This window comes from Typopeltis vanoorti, chromosome 22 (genome assembly GCF_054136105.1).
Source record: "Typopeltis vanoorti isolate ZY-2024b chromosome 22, IOZ_Tvanoo_1.0, whole genome shotgun sequence".
In the NCBI taxonomy this organism is placed as follows: Eukaryota; Metazoa; Arthropoda; class Arachnida; order Uropygi; family Thelyphonidae; genus Typopeltis; species Typopeltis vanoorti.
In genome coordinates this window covers 38,106,758-38,126,021 of record NC_143570.1, presented here as the reverse complement: position 1 = coordinate 38,126,021, position 19,264 = coordinate 38,106,758, and the positions used below count along the sequence as shown (strand labels likewise).

General features: G+C 34.9%; 1 protein-coding gene across 1 annotated transcript in view; it reads left to right on the top strand.

Moving 5' to 3' along the window:
• Positions 1 to 19,264, top strand: part of LOC150094331 (mitogen-activated protein kinase kinase kinase 4-like) — a 172,769-nt gene that overhangs the window by 111,879 nt on the left and 41,626 nt on the right. Inside the window, exon 10 of the mRNA XM_090412440.1 lies at positions 4,539 to 4,622. Coding sequence (XP_090268566.1) covers positions 4,539 to 4,622 — 84 coding nt within the window. The remainder of the gene's footprint in view (positions 1 to 4,538; positions 4,623 to 19,264) is intronic.

Here is a 19,264-nt window from a genome sequence, read left to right as displayed (position 1 = left end):
CTAACTGGATTCAAGTCATCTGATATCATTAGCAGCACAAACCTCCTTTCTATCCTACCTAAAAAATAACCCTTTATACTCGATACATTAGTATATACATTATACATTAGTATGTCTGATTCTGATAGCTCGGTCTCACTAATGCCTACAATCTGAGGACCCAACATGGTGATCAAGGAAACAAACTGTACCCCTGTGTTTCTGATACTCCTAGCATTCGTGTACAGACATATGAATCCACCTGTATGTTCTTTTGTATATTCTTGTCTGCATCCATCTTGTATGTTTTGGAGGTTGATATTAAAATATATATCATAGTTGGTTGTAATATTGAAAATGTCATATATTCATTTTTTGTATTGTTTTTCTATGCATTTGTGTTCATCCCTAGCCTGAAAATGTCAGTTTATTAAATTTCAATAAAATATTTATTACAGTAGTTAAAGATATGGTTAATTACAATTTATCTTAGAAACAGGAAAATATTTCTAAGATAAATTGTGGAGACTACTTAGAAAGTAAGATTTTTAGATTTGTAAAAATCTTACAATTAATTATATTTATTATATTGGAGACTACTTAGAAAGTTATGGGTTGCTTAAGGGTCAAAGCTGTATAACTGAGAGGAGACCTCCACATAGCCTTTAAAGGAATGCGAAGAACCGACCAGGGCTTCTGACTTAATGTCCAATCCTCACCTTCTCTCTGTGCACCCTGTTGTGTATCTACCTGGATACTGAACAAACGAGGATGGGCTGAGAATTTGGGATTTAGCCGACCAAATTCTATTCTTATTGGCTTAAACCAAAATTTCAAATGATGGTACAACATAACAGAATCTCATACTGGCTGGGGTATCGCCCGGTTAAACAAACTTTAACCAGGCGATGCCCACGTTGTTTTTGCCAGGGAACCAGCGCAAACAGCGAAAAGTCAGCTACTGGAACAAATCCTAAAACTTACACCAACTCAACATCACCAGAGTTCAAGATCAGTACTATCAACATAAGAAGCCTGAATGGCAAAGAAATGGTGCTAGCTGAGGAATTGGATAACTACCAGATCAACATAATAGGGGTGATTGAAACAAAAAAGACAAAAACTGGTGAAATCTTTCTGAGCAATAAATACTCAGACAATGACAATCAAGGAAAGGGAGTAGCCATAGTATTCAATACTAAATATAAGGCTAATCTTCTTGAATGGCAGGCAGTCTCAAGTAGAGTGATGTGGGCAAATATCAGATTGGGGAACTGGACAATGAGACTTATTTGTGCCTATGGTCCCACAAAAGGTTCTATTAAGGTAGAAGTGGAGAAATTTTTTAAGGCTTTAGAGAAAGCAACTAACACAATGAAAAAAGGAAAAGTTGATCCTTGTTGGGGATCTAAATAGCAGAGTAGGAAATGATTGTCAGACATACAAAAATATTTTGGGAAAATTTGGAGAAAAGAGCAAAGCTAATAATAAAGGCAATATCTGTTGGATTTCTGCTCAGGACATGGACTGGTTATTACTAACACCATGTTCCAACATAAAAATGTGAAAAAATTCACATAGAGAGAAGAGGTAAGGAATAAGAAAAGTCTCATTGACTATGTTATTGTTGATAGTGATGTTTTCTCCCTGGTGCAGGACACCAGAGTGTACAAAGGATTTGAAATTGGAAGTGATCACTATTTAGTCTTGAGCAAGATAAAATTGAATTTCATATTGAAAAGAATAACATGTAAGAAAGTTTTAAAGCGAATAAAAGTTGAGCAGCTCTCAGATGTGAACTGTAGACTAAAATACACAAAGATTATTGAAGAAAAAATGAAAGAGTTTGAGAACAGGAACCAAACCTTGGAGATTCAGTGTCAAGCCTTGAAGAAAACCCTAATTCATTCAGATAGAGAGGCTGTTCACAAGGATAGAAAAATCAGAACTCCATGGTGGACACAGGAAGTTAGAGGCAGTGAATGAAAAGAAGAAAGCATATCAAAAGTTCCTGGCAAATAAGTTGGTTTGTGCTCTTAGAGAATACAGAGACAAATCTAAGAAAACTAAACACTGTGTAATACTAGCTAAAGAAAAGTCATGGGAGGACTTTGGCAAGAACATAGAAAATAAATATCAAGAAGGTGGCAAAATATTCTGGAGGTTGTTGAAGAAGCTTAGGAATGGAGGAAAGAGTACTGTAAAAAAAAAGTTAGAAATGATAAAGGTGACATGAAAATGGGAGAAAAAGATATTCTTGAAGTATGAAGTAATTACTTCGAAAAATTGCTAAATGAAACAAGAGTGATGGCATAGTGGTAAAAAAAAAACTCAACTGGCATACAGTCAGGAATACATGTCCATACTTGAAGTAGAAAAAAAAAAGCCATCAAAGTCTTGAAATGTGGAAAGGCAGCAGGAGTATATGATATTCGACCAGAAATGCTGAAGTATGGTGGTATAAAAGTCTTACAGTGGCTACACTGCATGGTTCAGAAGGCGTGGACAGAGGGATGAATTCCTGATGATTGGAGTAGAGCTCTCATAGTACCCATTATATAACAAAGGGAAATAAAACTGAATGTGAGAATTACAGAGGTATTTTCCTTACTGAGTGTTCCTGGTAAGATTTATGCAAGTGTACTTGAGAAACGGTTGAGAAGAATTGTGGAAGAAAAGCTTGGTGAAGAACAAGCTGGATTCAGTCCAAATAGAGGCTGTCAGGATCAGATCTTCACTTTACAACAAATAGTTGAGAAATCATGGGAATATAACAAAGTTTTGTCAATCTGGAAAAGGCATGTGACAAGGTGCCAAGAGAGAAGCTATTCAATAAGCTACAGTTATATGGTGTCAATGAGGCTTTATATCAAGCAATACTTAGTCTTTATTTGAGTTGTAAGTCAGCAGTTAGAATTGACAGAAGTACAGAAGATGGTTTAATGTTAAATCTGGGAGACAAGGATGTACATTATCCCCTCTCTTATTCATTATCTGTATGGATCACATTATGAAGGAAAGTGGTATTAAACATATCAAAATTGGAGATGTTAATGTCAGGTCTTTGCTTTATGCAGACAATGTTATACTTCTAAATAAATCCACTACAAGTCTGCAAGATTCCCTGACTAAATTGAATAACTGTTGTAATAGATATGGTATGAAGGTCAGCAATAAAAAGACAAAGACAATGAAAATAGGCAGAATCATTGATAATGTCAACTGCGTTGTGAACAGAGAAGTTGTGGAACAAGTAAAACATTCCAGCTACTTGGGTACAATTTTTAGTGAAGATGGTAAATTAAATATGGAAATGTATAACAGAATCAACAAAGCTGGTATGGTAGGAAGTTAATTGAATAAATTCATATAGAGTAAGAGAGAAATTAGTTGGAACACTAAATTAGCTGTATACAAGACAGTGTTCAAACCCATTTTAACTTATGGATCTGAGTCAAAAGTAAAACACTTGACCAAAGACTAGAGACTGTAGATATGAGAGTCCTGAGAAAGATTAGAGGCATGAACAGATGGCATCATTGGCAATATCATATTAAAAATGAGAATATTAGGAAAGAACTTGACATTGCCAGCATCCAGGAATGCGTTAGCAGAGCTAATCTGAGGTGGTATGGTCACTTAAACAGAATGGGCGAGGAAAGATTAGCAAAACAAGTGTTCTCTGCCAGGTTGGCAGGAAAACGACCCAGGTGGATTGATATGGTACAAAGTGCCTTAGACAATAGAAATATAAGATCGGATAATGTTGGAGTCTTGACAAGTAACAGACTAATTTGGAGGAAAATTGTAGATAGGAAGTTAGTAATGATGTAATTTTTTCATGTAGTACTAACATATGCTGTACACCCCTTGAGGGTACATTGCTTTTGTGAAGCAATGGTAGTTTCACAAAAGTTACCATTGCAAGCATGGAAATATCTGAACAGCAACAACTAATTATTTCTGTTCACATAATAATTACCAGGCTTAGCAATGGTAACTTTTGTGAAGCCAGACTTGCAGTGGGAAGAGACTTTTTCTAATCTTATTCCAGTTAGGTTAACGTAAGCTCAAATAAATAGCTTTCCTCTGAGAGAAAACGGATTTAAAATCCTGCAAGTGAGCAAGATTATAGAGCACATCAGTAGTAGAATTGTACTTAACCTTGCTAATGTTAGCAGGCGGGGACTGCCTTCTTACTGATTTCCAAAAGTGTCCATAATGTAGTAACAAGGACATATTGGTGGTATTTGATGTTTGAGAGATTAAATTTTGTCTAGGACACAAGTAATATTTATAAGGACTTCTCAGATATAGGCAAGTTCAGTCTCATACAGAGATGTTAGTTTTTCATCCTAAAAAAAAAAAAATAACTAATTGGCCTCATAGCCTTATTTGCTTCATCCATAATTCCATCCAACCAGTATTTCATTAAAAAAATAAATAAATAAAGTTCTCCCTTTGAGGAATGACAGCTGTTTCATTTTATGTATTTATTTTTAGTTTTGAAATGTAATGTCGAATTTTTCTAAGAGAAATAATACATGTTTTTTAAACAGGACTTTGAAATTGCTGCAGAATTTAGAGTTCTGGTCTCTCCTCAGGCATTGCTACAAAAGTTAAAAGACACAGGACATATAAGGGTAAGAATCAGCATAGATTAACCAAGGTGAGAAAATCAAACAAACCTTTCCAACTGAAGTATTTTGTTTATGTAATACAGTACAATCTCACTTTATGACCCCTTGCTTTTAACTTTTAATAAATTTGTTCACATGACTTCTTACCAAACAAGCTTTGCTAATACTGTGGTCTCTTTCCATATTTAATTTGCCATCTTCACTATTACATATCACATATTACACTCGAAAGTGCAGTGCTTTACAGTAGGTAATGTCTGTTGGCTATAGCTAACTCCTAGGGAGCAGAGACAGTTAGTTATAATGCAAGATTCGTTATAGTGAAGTTAGGGTAAAAGTACTAATTCCAATACTCCATTCCCTTAAAACATAAAAAATCACAACAAATAAACAATGGGAAACAACAATAGAAATCATGGAAACAGAATAAAGGAATTCACCAGGAATAGATTGGGAAATAACACAAATGAAGTTGTGAAAATGCCACAAAGAAAATTGTGAGAGAACAAAGTAAATTGCCCAGAAGCAGAACAGAAGAAATCACAAAAAACTAACAAAGGAATTCACCAGAAATAGATAAAAAAAGAAATTGTGAGAAATAAAAATCACAAGAAGCTGAACAGAGGTACACTAAAAATAAAAAACAAAAAAATTAGAGATAAGAACAAAAGAAATCACGGGAAACGGAACAAAAGAAAGGGTGGGAAATCGTGTATTGATGACAGAACAAACAAAACAGTTGGCTGGAACTATACATAAAACACAAAAAAGTATAAATGCTAACAATAATGGGAGACAAAGCTAAGCACTAGAATAATGTGAAATAATAAGATTGAAAATCCAGAACTAATAGTTGCATTTCAGAATATGCAAGTTTGCTGTCGTGACGTGTTCTCTTGACGTTCGAATCCGCCATCTTGCTAAAAGTCACTTTCATCAAATAAGGAAAACTAATTGCAAATTAATCACTGATCTAAGGGTAGAGAAATTTCTATTACTGCGCCACTATATCCTTAGATAAGTCTATATGAATTAGTAGGATTAATTCAAAATTAGTTAGCAGTCTTTTCACTCATTCAGGCCGATGTTATTTATTTTCTTTCCTTCTGGGATTCCCGCTAGATCCGAATTTTTGTGAACGGTGCAGTAAAAAGAAATTCAGGCAAACACAATATTTAAATTAACAAACAAAACATTTAATATATGGTTATAGAACAATTACATAAATTCCACTTCTAAATATGACAAACCAAGTCAAGTTAGCATATCAAGTCAAGTCATTCATATTAATCCAATCTTCCAAACTTTCACATACAAATTCACAGTTTCAGAATCACAAAGTTCCTATACCCAACTTATCACAATAGAAATTCTTAATTAATCAGTTTCCTTGTATCCCTCAACTACACTCTACGATTGACTCATAACAGGCACTAACCACGGCAGATATCATTTCAATGTCTATATTTTCAACTCTCAGCCTCGATGGTATGCTACAGTTAATGTTAGAAACAGCGCAACGGAACTAATACTTAAATCTTCATACACTGAAATAAACTAATATGACTGTCCTTACCAGAAATAATCTTCAGTACTTCCAATATTTTGTGAGCACACTTTCAAATTGTATTTATCACACTTGCGAAACACTAAATAACTAAAACATTACTAATCGCGCTTCAAAAACTCCAGATAACAACTATAAGGTACATTAATTATTCTTATTTTTCATTCATCAACTAGTTTAACTCCGTACAATTCCTTTTTTCGTAGTATAGAAATAAGTCGTAATTGTAGACTAACTGGATTTATAGCAAGGAAGTAAACTAAAGAAGTAGAAGTAATTAAAAGATTCCTAAGGATAGGAGTTGAGTAGATATTTTTTTATATAAGTGAATCTTATAGTTGGCTGAAAGCAAAACCAGCCGTAGTAATAAAAAGAAATTATTGCCGTAATAATCGGATAATTAGAGAACTGGACATTCAAAGAAGAATACTGAATAAATCCAGTCAGTCTACAATTACGACTTATTTCTGTACTACCACGAAAGGGAATTGTACGGAGATAAACTAGTTGATGAATGATAAATAAGAATAATTAATGTACCTTATAGTTGTTATCTGGATTTTTGAAGCGCGATTAGTAATGTTTTAGTTATTTAGTGTTTCGCAAGTGTGATAAATACAATTTGAAAGTGTGCTCACAAAATATTGGAAGTACTGAAGATTATTTCTGGTAAGGACAGTCATATTAGTTTATTTCAGTGTATGAAGATTTAAGTATTAGTTCCGTTGCGCTGTTTCTAACATTAACTGTAGCTTACCATCGAGGCTGAGAGTTGGAAATATAGACATTGAAGTGATATCTACCGTGGTTAGTGCCTGTTATGAGTTAATCGTAGAGTGTAGCTGAGAGATACATGGAAACTGAATAAATAAGAAATTCTATTGTAATAATTTGAGTAAAGAAACTTTGTGATTCTGAAACTGTGAATTTGTTTGAGAAAGTTTGAAAGATTGGATTAATATGAATGACTTGACTTGATGTGCTAACTTGACTGGTTTGTCATATTTAGAAGTGGAATTTATGTATTTCTCAAATAACCATGTATTAAATGTTTTGTTTGTTAATTTAAATATTGTGTTTGCCTGAATTTCTTTTTACTGCACCGTTCACAAAAACTCGAATCTAGCGGGAATCCCAGAAAGAAAGAAAATAAATACCATCGGCCTGATTGAATGAAAAGACTGCTAACTAATTTTGAATTAAACTTACTAATTCATATAGACTTATCTAAGGATAGAGTGGCGCAGTATAATAGAAATTTCTCTACCCTTAGATCAGTGATTAATTTGCAATTAGTTTTCCTTTATTTTATGAAAGTGACTTTTAGCAAGATGGCGGATTCGAGCAATTCCACAATTATTATTATAAAGTTAAACTCAATCTCTTAATTTACCGCTGTTAAATTAATAGTTGCATTTCAGAATATGCAAGTTTGCCAAACAAATGATAATGGACTTGATAAATAAGTGGTGGTTTTGAGGTAAGTCAAACTTGTTTGTATATAATCTCCCATTCTATTAATAAGTAAACTTGATGCCTACTGTATCATCAAAAATTCAAACTTTTCAATCCATGAAGGATGTCAAAAATTGTTTTATATTAAGGTATAAACCTCAGTTAGCAATTCCATGTTTTTAGAGAAGAGCAAAGCATTTAAAAAAAAAAAAGAACATTAATGGATGTGTTTATTTTAATATCAGTTCATAATTTTTGTTCATAGTAAAAAAAAAAAATTATGATAGAATCACCAGATAGCTTAATAGGTAAGGATATCACAAAATTGAATTTGAGCTAGTTATTTTATTTTTATAAATATGCATTGTGTAATAAAAACTATAATAATTGTAATAAAGGCTATAATAACTGCTATTGGTATATTTACATCATTTCAATCTTCTAAATCAGTACTGTAACTACATTTTTACCTGGTTATGCAGTGGGATAGCATGTCTGCTCTCCAACTGAATAGGCTGTGGATTTCAATCACACCATGGGCATGGATGGTTTTAAATGCCTTTAAAGAAATTGTGACAGGGAAATTAACTCATCATCGTCATCAAATTCCTGCAATGTACCCTCAAGGGGTGTACAGGATATGATAGTACTACATGAAAAAAATTACATCATTACTAACTTCCTATCTACAATTTTCCTCCAAATCAGTCTGTTAGTTGTCAAGACTCCAACATTATCAGATATTATATTTCTATCATCTAAGGCACTTTGTACCGTATCAATCCACCTATATCTTGGTCTACCTCTGGGTCGTTTTGCTGCCAACCTGGCAGAGAACACTTGTTTTGCTAATCTTTCTTCACCCATTCTGTTTAAGACCATACCACCTGAGATTAGCTCTGCTAACGCATTCCTGGATGTTGACAATGTCAAGTTCTTTCTTAATATCCTCGTTTTTAATATGATATTGCCATTGATGCCATCTGTTCACGCCTATAATCTTTCTCAGGACTCTCATATCTGCGGTCTCTAGTCTTTGGTCAAGTGTTTTACTTCTGACCCAGCTCTCGGATCGATAAGTTAAAACTGGTTTGAAAACTGTCTTGTATACAGCTAATTTAGTGTTCCGACTAATTCCGACTCTTTCTCCATATGAATTTATTCAATTGACTTCCTACCATACCAGCTTTGCTGATTCTGTTGTCTATTTCTATATTTAATTTACCATCTTCACTAAAAATCGTGCCTAAGTAGCTGAAATGTTTCACTTGTTCCACAGGTTCTCCATTCACAATACAGTTGACATTTTCAATGATTCTGCCTATTTTCATTGTCTTTGTCTTTTTATTGCTGACCTTCATACCATATCTATTACAACAACTATTCAATTTAGTCAGAGAATCTTGTAGACTTGTAGCGGATTTATTTAGACGTATAACATCATCTGCATAAAGCAAAGAGCTGACGTTAACATCTCCAATTTTGATATCATGTTTAATACCACTTTCCTTCATAATGTGATCCATATAGATAATGAATAACAGAGGAGATAATGTACATCCTTGTCTCGCACCAGATTTAACATTAAACCATCTTCCTGTACTTCAATTCTAACTGCTGACTTGCAACTCAAATAAAGACTAAGTATTGCTTGATATAATGCCCCATTGACACCATATAACTGCAGCGTATTGTGAATAGCTTCTCTCTTGGCACCTTGTCATATGCCTTTTCCAAATCAACAAAACTTAAATACAGATCTTTGTTATATTCCCATGCTTTCTCGACTATTTGTCGTAAAGTGAAGATCTGATCCTGACAGCCTCTATTTGGCCTGAATCCAGCTTGCTCTTCATCATGCTTTTCTTCCACAATTCTTCTCAACCGTTTCTCAAGTATACTTGCATAGATCTTGCCAGGAACACTCAGTAGGGAAATACCTCTGTAATTCACACATTCAGTTTTATTTCCCCTTTTATATATGAGTACTATGAGAGCTCTACTCCAATCATCGGGAATTCGTCCCTCTGTCCAGGCTTTCTGACTATGCAGTGCAGCCACCGTAAGACTCTTATACCACCATACTTGAGCATTTCTGGTCGAATATATCATCTACTCCTGCTGCCTTTCCACATTTCGAGCCTTTGATGGCTTTTTCTACTTCAAGTATGGATATGTATTCCTGACTGCATGCCTGGTCAGTGTTTTTTACCACCGTGTTGTCATCACTGCTTGTTTCATTTAGCAGTTTTTCAAAGTAATTACTCCATACTTCAAGGATATCTTTTTCTCCCATTTTCATGTCACCTTTATCATCTCTAACTCCTTTTACAGCACTCTTTCCTCCATTCCTAAGCTTCTTCAACAACCTCCAGAATATTTTGCCACCTTCTTGATATTTATTTTCTATGTTCTTGCCAAAGTCCTCCCATGACTTTTGTTTAGCTAGTTTTACACACTGTTTAGCTTTCTTACATTTGTCTCTGTATTCTCTAAGAGTACAAGCTGACTTATTTGACAGGAACTTTTGATATGCTTTCTTCTTTTCCTTCACTGCCTCTTTAACTTCCTGTGTCCACCAGGGAGTTCTGATTTTTTTATCCTTGCAGACAACCTCACCACATGCCTCTCTGGCAGAATCAGTCAGTGTTTTCTTCAAGGCTTGCCACTGAATCTCCAAGGTTTGATTCCTGTTCTCAAACTCTTTCAATTTTTCTTCAATAATCTTTGTGTACTTTAGTCTACAGTTCACATCTGAGAGCTGCTCAACTTTTATTCGCTTTAAAACTTTCTTAAATGTTGTTCTTTTCAATATGAAATTCAATTTTATCCTGCTCAAGACTAAATAGTGATCACTTCCAATTTCAAATCCTCTGTACACTCTGGTGTCCTGCACCAGGGAGAAAACATCACTATCAACAATAACATAGTCAATGAGACTTTTCTTATTCCTTACCTCTTCTCTCCATGTGAATTTTTTCACATTTTTATGTTGGAACATGGTGTTAGTAATAACCAGTCCATGTCCTGAGCAGAAATCCAACAGATATTGCCATTATTATTAGCTTTGCTCTTTTCTCCAAATTTTCCCGAAATATTTTTGTATGTCTGACAATCATTTCCTACTCTGCTATTTAGATCCCCAACAAGGATCAACTTTTCCTTTTTTCATTGTGTCAGTTGCTTTTTCTAAAGCCTCAAAAAATTCCTCCACTTCTACCTTAGTAGGACCTTCTGTGGGACCATAGGCACAAATAAGTCTCATTGTCCAGTTTTCCATTCTCATATTTGCCCACATTACTCTACTTGACACTGCCTGCCATTCAAGAAGATTAGCCTTGTATTTTCTGTTGAATACCATGGCTACTCCTTCTTTTCCTTGATTGTGATTGCCTGAATATAACATTTTGTATTTATTGCTTAGAAAGATCTCACCAGTTTTTGCCTTTTTTTGTTTCAGTCACCCCTATTATGTTGATCTGGTACTTATCTTCAGCTAGCTCCATTTCTTTGCCATTCAGGTTTCTTATGTTGATAGTACCGATCTTTAACTCTGGTGATGTTGAGTTGGGGTTTGTTTTCAGATTTGTTCCAGTAGCTGAATTTTCGCTGTTCGCCCTGGTTCCCTGGCGAAAACAACGGTGCCCTTGTTTAACCGGGCGACGCCCCAGCCGGCATGAAATTTTGTCATGTTTTACCATCATTTTTTATTTTGGTTTAACCAATAAGTATACAATTTGGTCGGCTAAATCCCAAATTGCCAGCCCATCCTCATTCGTTCGGTATCCACGTAGATACCCAACAGGTTGCACCACGAGAAGGTGATGATTGGACATTAGGTCAGATGCCCTGGTCGGTTCTCCGCATTCCTTTAAAGGCTATGTGGAGGTCTCCTCTCAGTTATACAGCTTTGACCCTTAAGCACCTTGGGGAAATTAACTTAGAGAAGAAAAGGCTAGATTGAAGCCAAATAAAGGCCTACATCATATCTTCACATTAGCACATAGCATTCCAGAGACAAGAATCCACCTTAATCAATTGTGTCTGAACTCGTTCCAACATCTCTTCATCCTTTTTGAAAACCTGGCGACCAAATCTGCACATAGTGATCCATATGCGTTTTGATCAAAGCCTTAGAAAAGGCATCATAACACCTTTACTTCTACATGTCATGTTCTCCAGATCACTCCCATAATTCACTGTGCTGTTCTCACAATTTTAGCAAAATATCCTCAAAATTTCAGGTCCTTATCCACCAACAACCCCAGATCCCTCATCTCCTCTACCTCCTTATAATGCATCCCATCTGTGCTTTCCAAACTTGAAAACCTTACACTTTGCTATGTTGAACTGGTGGCCCCATTCAGAAAGTCTATTCAAATCCCCTTGCAAGGCTACAACATCCATTGTACTCTTCATAGTTCTTTCAAACTTTGCATCATCTGCAAACAACTGTATATCACCATTGAAGCCCTTCCCAGTTTTGTTTAGATACAAATTAAACAGCAATGGACCCAAAACATATCCTAGGGCACACTGCTGGTGACCTTTCTCCTCTGGTATACACATCTTGCTGATACCTATCAGACACCAATCTCCAAGCTAATGCATAACCTACTATCCAACTCCATCTGTTCCAATTTAATCCAGCTTGTCATGTGGCAACATATTAAAGGCTATAGCAAAATCTAAATATACCACTGTGTATGTACTTCCCCTTTATCCAATGTACCTCTCACCTTGTTACATTAGATTGCTAAAATTCCTTTAGCAAATCCATGATGTCCATCAAAGAGTTTCTAAAGCCTGGTTCTCACTAGCCTCTTTAACACCTTTACCACAAGTCCACAAACGGGTTGTCAAAGTCTTAGTCTTATCATCTTCTTTATGAAGTGGAACTATTTTGCCTTTACCACAAGTCCACAAACAGATTGGTCTGTCAAAGCCTTAGTCTTATCATCTTCTTTACGAAGTGGAACTATTTTGCCCTCTTTCCACTCCTTTGGAACTTGTGCAGATCTAAGACTCATGTTAAAGAGATAAGTAAAATCCATTGTTAATGCCCTGGAACATTTACTCAAAATATGCAGTGATATGCCATCAAGTTCTATGACTTTACTGACATCAGGTTTACTCAGTTTATACAGGGTTATCAAAATTAAAGTATCACTGTTTAACCTCCCAACCGGCCGGTGTGGATGAAATATTCAACACTCCCTAGCTTTTTTCATGGATCAAAACTTCATCGGATTCTACCTTTTTTTATCATGCCATTACCTTCCTCCGCCGTTAATCTCGTTACGGCTATTCTATAGCCATTAGTGGATTAACCGTTGCTGAGTGACCTTTGTGTCCCTTCCACCTGTCTTTACGTCTATTGTGTTGCTTAGAATTTCATTTACTGTCCTAAGTTATTTGACCTTTCTTGCCTCTAAAATGATTTATTGTGGCTCTTCCCAAAAATTGAAACGAATTTCACATATGCGAAAAAAATCAATCCTGAAATGACCACTGATCAGCTTTTGCAATGAATCTATTTAGTGATAGTAAATTTGGTGTATTTTATTCTACAAATCAGTGCACCGGAAGAGTTGCACTGATTGTTCTTTCACTTTACGTATAATAATTGAATAAATTTTTTTCGAATTTTCCGAATGCTTGCTTTGAAAATATGTCAAATATTTATATTTTTAAACAATATTTATTGAAATAAATATGTCCTTTTTCTTTCGTTTCTAGCAAAATAGCATTATATGGATCATCACATTTCAGATTTAGAAACGATTTTTTGTTATTCCTAAAGACAAAATAAAAAAAAAAAGGTTAAAATGCCAAATTGCATTACTCGGTTTTCGATCGTGTCTTTTTGGTATCAAAAATTTATATCCAGTGATATTTTAGCAGTGATGCTTTGCCTTCGTCATTTATTTATTTATTTGTTTTATGCATATTACGATAATATCTAGTGCATAACCTCGTAGATATGCTGAAAATATAATGTGAAAAATATCATAAACGGAATGATTGAACATTTTTGCTCATTTTGAAGATTTTCTAATGCTCCCCCCCCCTTCTTATTCTCTCCTGGAACTGAATTGCATAACTACTCTAAATTTCTATACAGGTTTGAAAGCTTTTCTAGACAGCATTCAAAATCAATTACTTCATTTTACCATTTTGACAAAAGATATACGGCAATCAGATTGTATTGTGAAGCTTCTAATTCTGTTCTATTTATTTGCAATCTAAAACCATCTGTTCTACTGTCCGCTGAAATTATGTGAAATTTTAGAAATAATATGCTATATTTTCACCATGCAAAATTGTTTATATGCATACCACACAAAAGAAAGTTCAGTAGTATTATTTGTGTTTGTTTTTCTTTAAAAAAATCTAAATGTTACTTCTTCTGCCGCTGGAAGCTATTTCTGAAATAATCTACGTCTTATAAATACTTGGTAATATCCTCTTAGCTGGAAGAAAAGTTGAAGGCTTATTACTCTCAGTGCTATTGAGAAGAAAGGGGAGAACACTAAAGTGCCTCAGGCTGTAGTGCAGAATATGTCAAGAATGTCTTGTGTCCTTTTCGATTGTTGATTACCTATATCCTAACAGAAATACTGATATTTCGTTTACATGCTTATACATTATTTATGCCAAAATAATTGCTTAATTTATAATGATCAGTTTCACTTTTATTATCAAAAATTAGAAATTAAATCATACAATTATCTTGAAAAAGAGGATTTGAATTATTTTCAAAGAAAAGGTGCATATGCGTTTCATAATTTTCTTTTTTTTTGGGGGGGGGGGTATAGACCTAATCAATCTGTGGATATTTCAGATAATTTATTTCATAAATCGTTCGCAAGACAGCTGTTACAAACGTAAATCACTTGGGGAACATACCCATTCATTTTAGTGTAAAATAGTAGCAAAGGTTCAGTTACTTTAGATATCTAATCTAGAAGAAAATGTTATGTCTGCTGAGATTAGAATCTTACGTGAATAATTTTTCTGACATGATTTCTCTATGCGTTATAATGTAACCAATTTCCAGATTTTTTTCCCTCCTGCAGACTTCATGTTATATGCAGTGATTTCTTCTTTGTACTACAAGAAAAAAAATGAGATAACAGGAGAAAAATATGTAGTATTTTCTTTTCCACTGGCTGAATTTACAATGTTCTTTCTTTGTGTTTTGAAGAGAAAGTGCAAATGACTTTTTTCTTACTATTTTTGCCATTATAACATCTCATATAATTATAAGAGTGCCATTTTACCGTTTTTCTCCCACACGAGAAACAGAAATAAGGTAGTAATAATATTGTTGATTCTGCCAAACTTCATTGTAGCAGAAATTTTTATTACAAAACTTTGTAATATATATATATATATATATATATATACAGGGTGTTCGGGATAAATTTGACATATTTATAATTAATTATATTTTTCCGTAAGTTACATGTATTAACACACACTTCTCTTCATTTAAAAGTTTGGACCCTTCTTCATTCATATACAAGATGTCAGAAAGGATGGATAGCTGGAACCCACCTGAATCATGGAAGAGAATAACTTGTATCATGATGATTCGTGCCCGCCATCAAAATAAGGATATTACGACTGCTGCCCAATGCTCCCTGAATACAGTAAAAACAATCAGGCATGAACTAGAGACTTGCAATGGTGACTACGAGGATGTAGCAAGAAGAAAGATCCCTAGCAGACGATCTGATTGCGTTCGTACAGCAGAATTCCTCGCAAATCTGCAGGAACAGGTGTTGAAGAACCCTGGCATTGGAATTCGGGCTTTGTTCGTGGAGTTGCTAACTGTAGTCAAGCCCTGGATAACAAGGGTAGCCAATGGTAGGCCGTATGTATGGCAGCAGGATTCGGCCCCTTGCCACACCTCTGGGAAAAGTCAAAAATGGTTGTCTGAAAATTTCTACGACTTCACCAGTCCAAATGTTTGGCCTCCAAACTCCCCAGACCTTAACCCCATGGATTATTTTGTATGGGGCGCAGTTGAAAAAGACACCAATCGCACTTCCAGTAATACAAAAGCCCAGTTAATGGATAAAATTAAAACAGTTTTTACGGCCCTTCCCAGGGAGACTGTAGCATCAGCTTGTTCGAGGTTCCGAAGCAGAATTGAAGCTGTGATCGATGCTAATGGTGGTTATTTTGAGTAAATCTTGTTGATAGTATTGTAATTAACTCTGCCTGTAATGTTTTTTTGTCAATTCATTAAATTTAATAGATACAAAGAAGATTTTCTTTTTCCTTACGAAACTGTCAAATTTATCCCGAACACCCTGTATATCTCCGAAACAAGAAATTTGGAACCCATATCACATCAATGTTGAGTGTTGGCAGCAAGGTGAAAATGTTGTTCCGGTTATTATTTATATATTTCATTTATTAACTAGGGGGCTATGCCCAACCCCCCGTGTTCCGGTATGGTAGACCAGTTCTCCTTCGATTGTGATAACTCGAAAGGGGGTTCCGCCCCTGAATTCTGATGACTCGAATTTTGAAGACTCGACACTCAGGGTAGCCCCTGAGTTTCAAAACGTTTCGATAAACATGACATAAAAAGGCTTATCATTTTATATATATATATATCGGGTAGATTTTATTTCATTATTTTTTATTGTTTTGATGAAATACTTTACCTGGAATACTCTTTCCAGTTTCTCTGTGTCATAAAAAGAACTTAAAAATTAGCCTTCAAGATGAAAAAGAAACAGTGCATTCGGGTATCCCTCTATCAATATTTGTAGTCCTGAAAAGGACTGTTTTGATGGCCTTGAAAACAAACATTTTTTTATTTCATACTGTTCAGAATTTAAAATTCTTGAACAGCATGGAACACCTTGAAGCAAGGGTAGACACACAAAGCAGTTTTACACGCAGGGCACCAGATTTTTGTTTCCTTTCTGATATTTTTTTTATTACATACATAATATTTGCGTGCAGGTTTTTTTTTTTTTATTAGCCGTTGGTGGTAGATTTTCGGGATAATGGTTGGAGTTAGCAGCGTTCAACCTCAGATGTCTGGCAGGATTTCCTGTTTTTCTGCTTGCTGAAGAAGGCGCATGTGCATGCAGCAATGCTTTTGCAATTTCTGTTCTGTATTCTAGATATGTTATGGTAGACAAACATTTTTTCTTGTACAGGAGGAAACTGTTCCAAATAACAAAATCCAAACACTTCAAAATTCAAATAACATGTCCAAACACTTTTTTGTAATATTTTTTATGCTATTTCCTCATTACAGAGTAGAATGATAGCTGCTGATTGCACCTGTCGACTCAACCCATAGTGTCGTTGTATGCACACACAGAAATGGGTTTTTCTTTCTTCAAACCATGCTTCTCCATGGATTCCGTTGATGGATTGTGCAGGGAAAATAGCAGAAAAACATCTTTTTTGGCTTTCCACGTAGTGCAAAGACTTTCCCTCGCTGATAAGTTCGGATTTCCCCCTTCGATAGCTTTCCTGAAGCCAGATCTGGAGGCATATCTCGCCTTTTTGCATTTACAGTACCATAACTATCTGTACCATGCTGTAAAAGCAAATCAGCGAGTTCAGGACACATATATAGTAATTATCCATTATAATGCAGTAACCTTTCCACAGTAAAGGGTCTAGTAACTGCATTACTGCACGCATCGACAAGGAGAGATCCGAATATATATCGTGCTCGATTACAGTTTGCTTTCCCGTATAAGGTTTGAAATCCCAAAGGTATCCACTTTCCGATTCGCAAAGCATAAAAAATTTTACTCCATACTTCGCTTTCTTTTTGGGAATATACTGCTTACATTTCAGTCCACCTTTGAATGGCATAAGGCTTTCATCGATACTCAAGTCTCTCTCAGGAAAGTAGAGTGATCTACATTTTTGACAGATTTTCATCAGAAAATCATAAATTTTGTTGAGGACTGGGCAAGGATGTGTTGCCTGATCGTATTCCTCATTATTCTGAAAATGCAACTACTTCATGATGAGACTGAATTGTTTTTCAGTCATAACATCACGAAACATTGGCGTGTTCAGAATCCAGTCTGTAGACCAATACATTTCGAGAGCGGGCTTTCGAAATGTATTTCGAAACTTCGGGTTTTCCACTTTCTTTATTCTGATATTGCATTTGAAGGATGACAGTGATTTTAAATATTAATTTCACCTATATCCGTATATCACATAATTTCCTGATTTATAATAATCAGGAAATATGTATATTGTCTGATTTATAATTTGCTAATTTATAATAATCACCACATAGTTTCACTATCGAAAAATTAAAGTTATGTGGAACAATTACTAGAGAAAAATAACGAATTAAATAAAAACTGTACCTATGTTTCATAACAGTCTTCGGGTGTGTGATAGTAATGCAACGGGGGGGGGGGGGTTAAACTATCAGAGGCAAAATAAAGTTCAATTCTATTGTAAAAATATGGAAATGAAATTTCACATTTGATATACATATTTTGAATGATAAAAATAAGCAAATGTATCGCATACTTTAAAAATTGGAGAATAAAATATCTGAATTATGCAGAAAATATAAATTAAAATCATAACTGTTAATTTCATTTTGTAATGACCAATTATACAAGGAAACCAAGAAAGTGAAAGTACAGATTACTATACAACATGAAGAAAAAATTAGGTAATATGATTAAAGAATTTCATGTTATTCTCTATAAAGCAAAGTTGCTCAAGCGTGTCCTAAAGGAAATCTGTGAAGTATTATTCGATTTTGATGGTTTTGTACAAAAATAAAATTAATATAATCTGGAACGTCGGCAGCCGGTTTCCTTTTCTTTTTTTAAAAGAATATTTCAAATAATTATCGTGAATTAATTTCTCCGAGAACAAAGAAAAATCTTTTGTCTAGTAAGCGATTAGAAAAAAAAACAGCGCAAAAAATAAAAAACTAAATTGGTTCTCCAAGGTAAGGCAATATTTAAGTGAAGAAATTATTGCAAGACCTTTATTTTGTCCAGAAATTAAAATTGTATTGTACAATAAAAAGAGAAAACAAAAATATAAATAATTTCTCTATTTTTAGTCTATCATATATAACTAAAACCCAGTTCACCAGCATGGAACAAGAAAGTCCGTTTCTTGTTATAGGCAACTGAGAGGTAGCTACGAACAGGAGATAATCCGATTAACCGTTCTCTTCAGCGTGGGTTTATCACACCTTCTAATGGACATGACAGTCAAATTGCACTTCTTATCCAGGTTCTTTAAACAGGTGGACTGAATCATATCCAGATTTAGTTGGACGTCTATAGACGTCCTAGCCGGTAGGAAGGTTAAGGAATTGTGGAGTGCCACCGAGTGATCCAAATTCTGCGAAATTTTGCAGGAATACATGGTGCGTCATTCAGAAGTGATATGTGAATGAAAAAAAGTGGTTCCAGAACTCACCACTGGTGGCTCTGTACAAATTCCTTTCTCCTCACACATCTCAGCTAGCATTCCATTCATAATCCTCAACATCTCATCGCTATCATACCTGAGCAACATGCTGACTACCTTTCCTACCACGCTGCTGGAAGGAAAGTTTTGTTACAATGCCGGTAATAATGAAAACTTA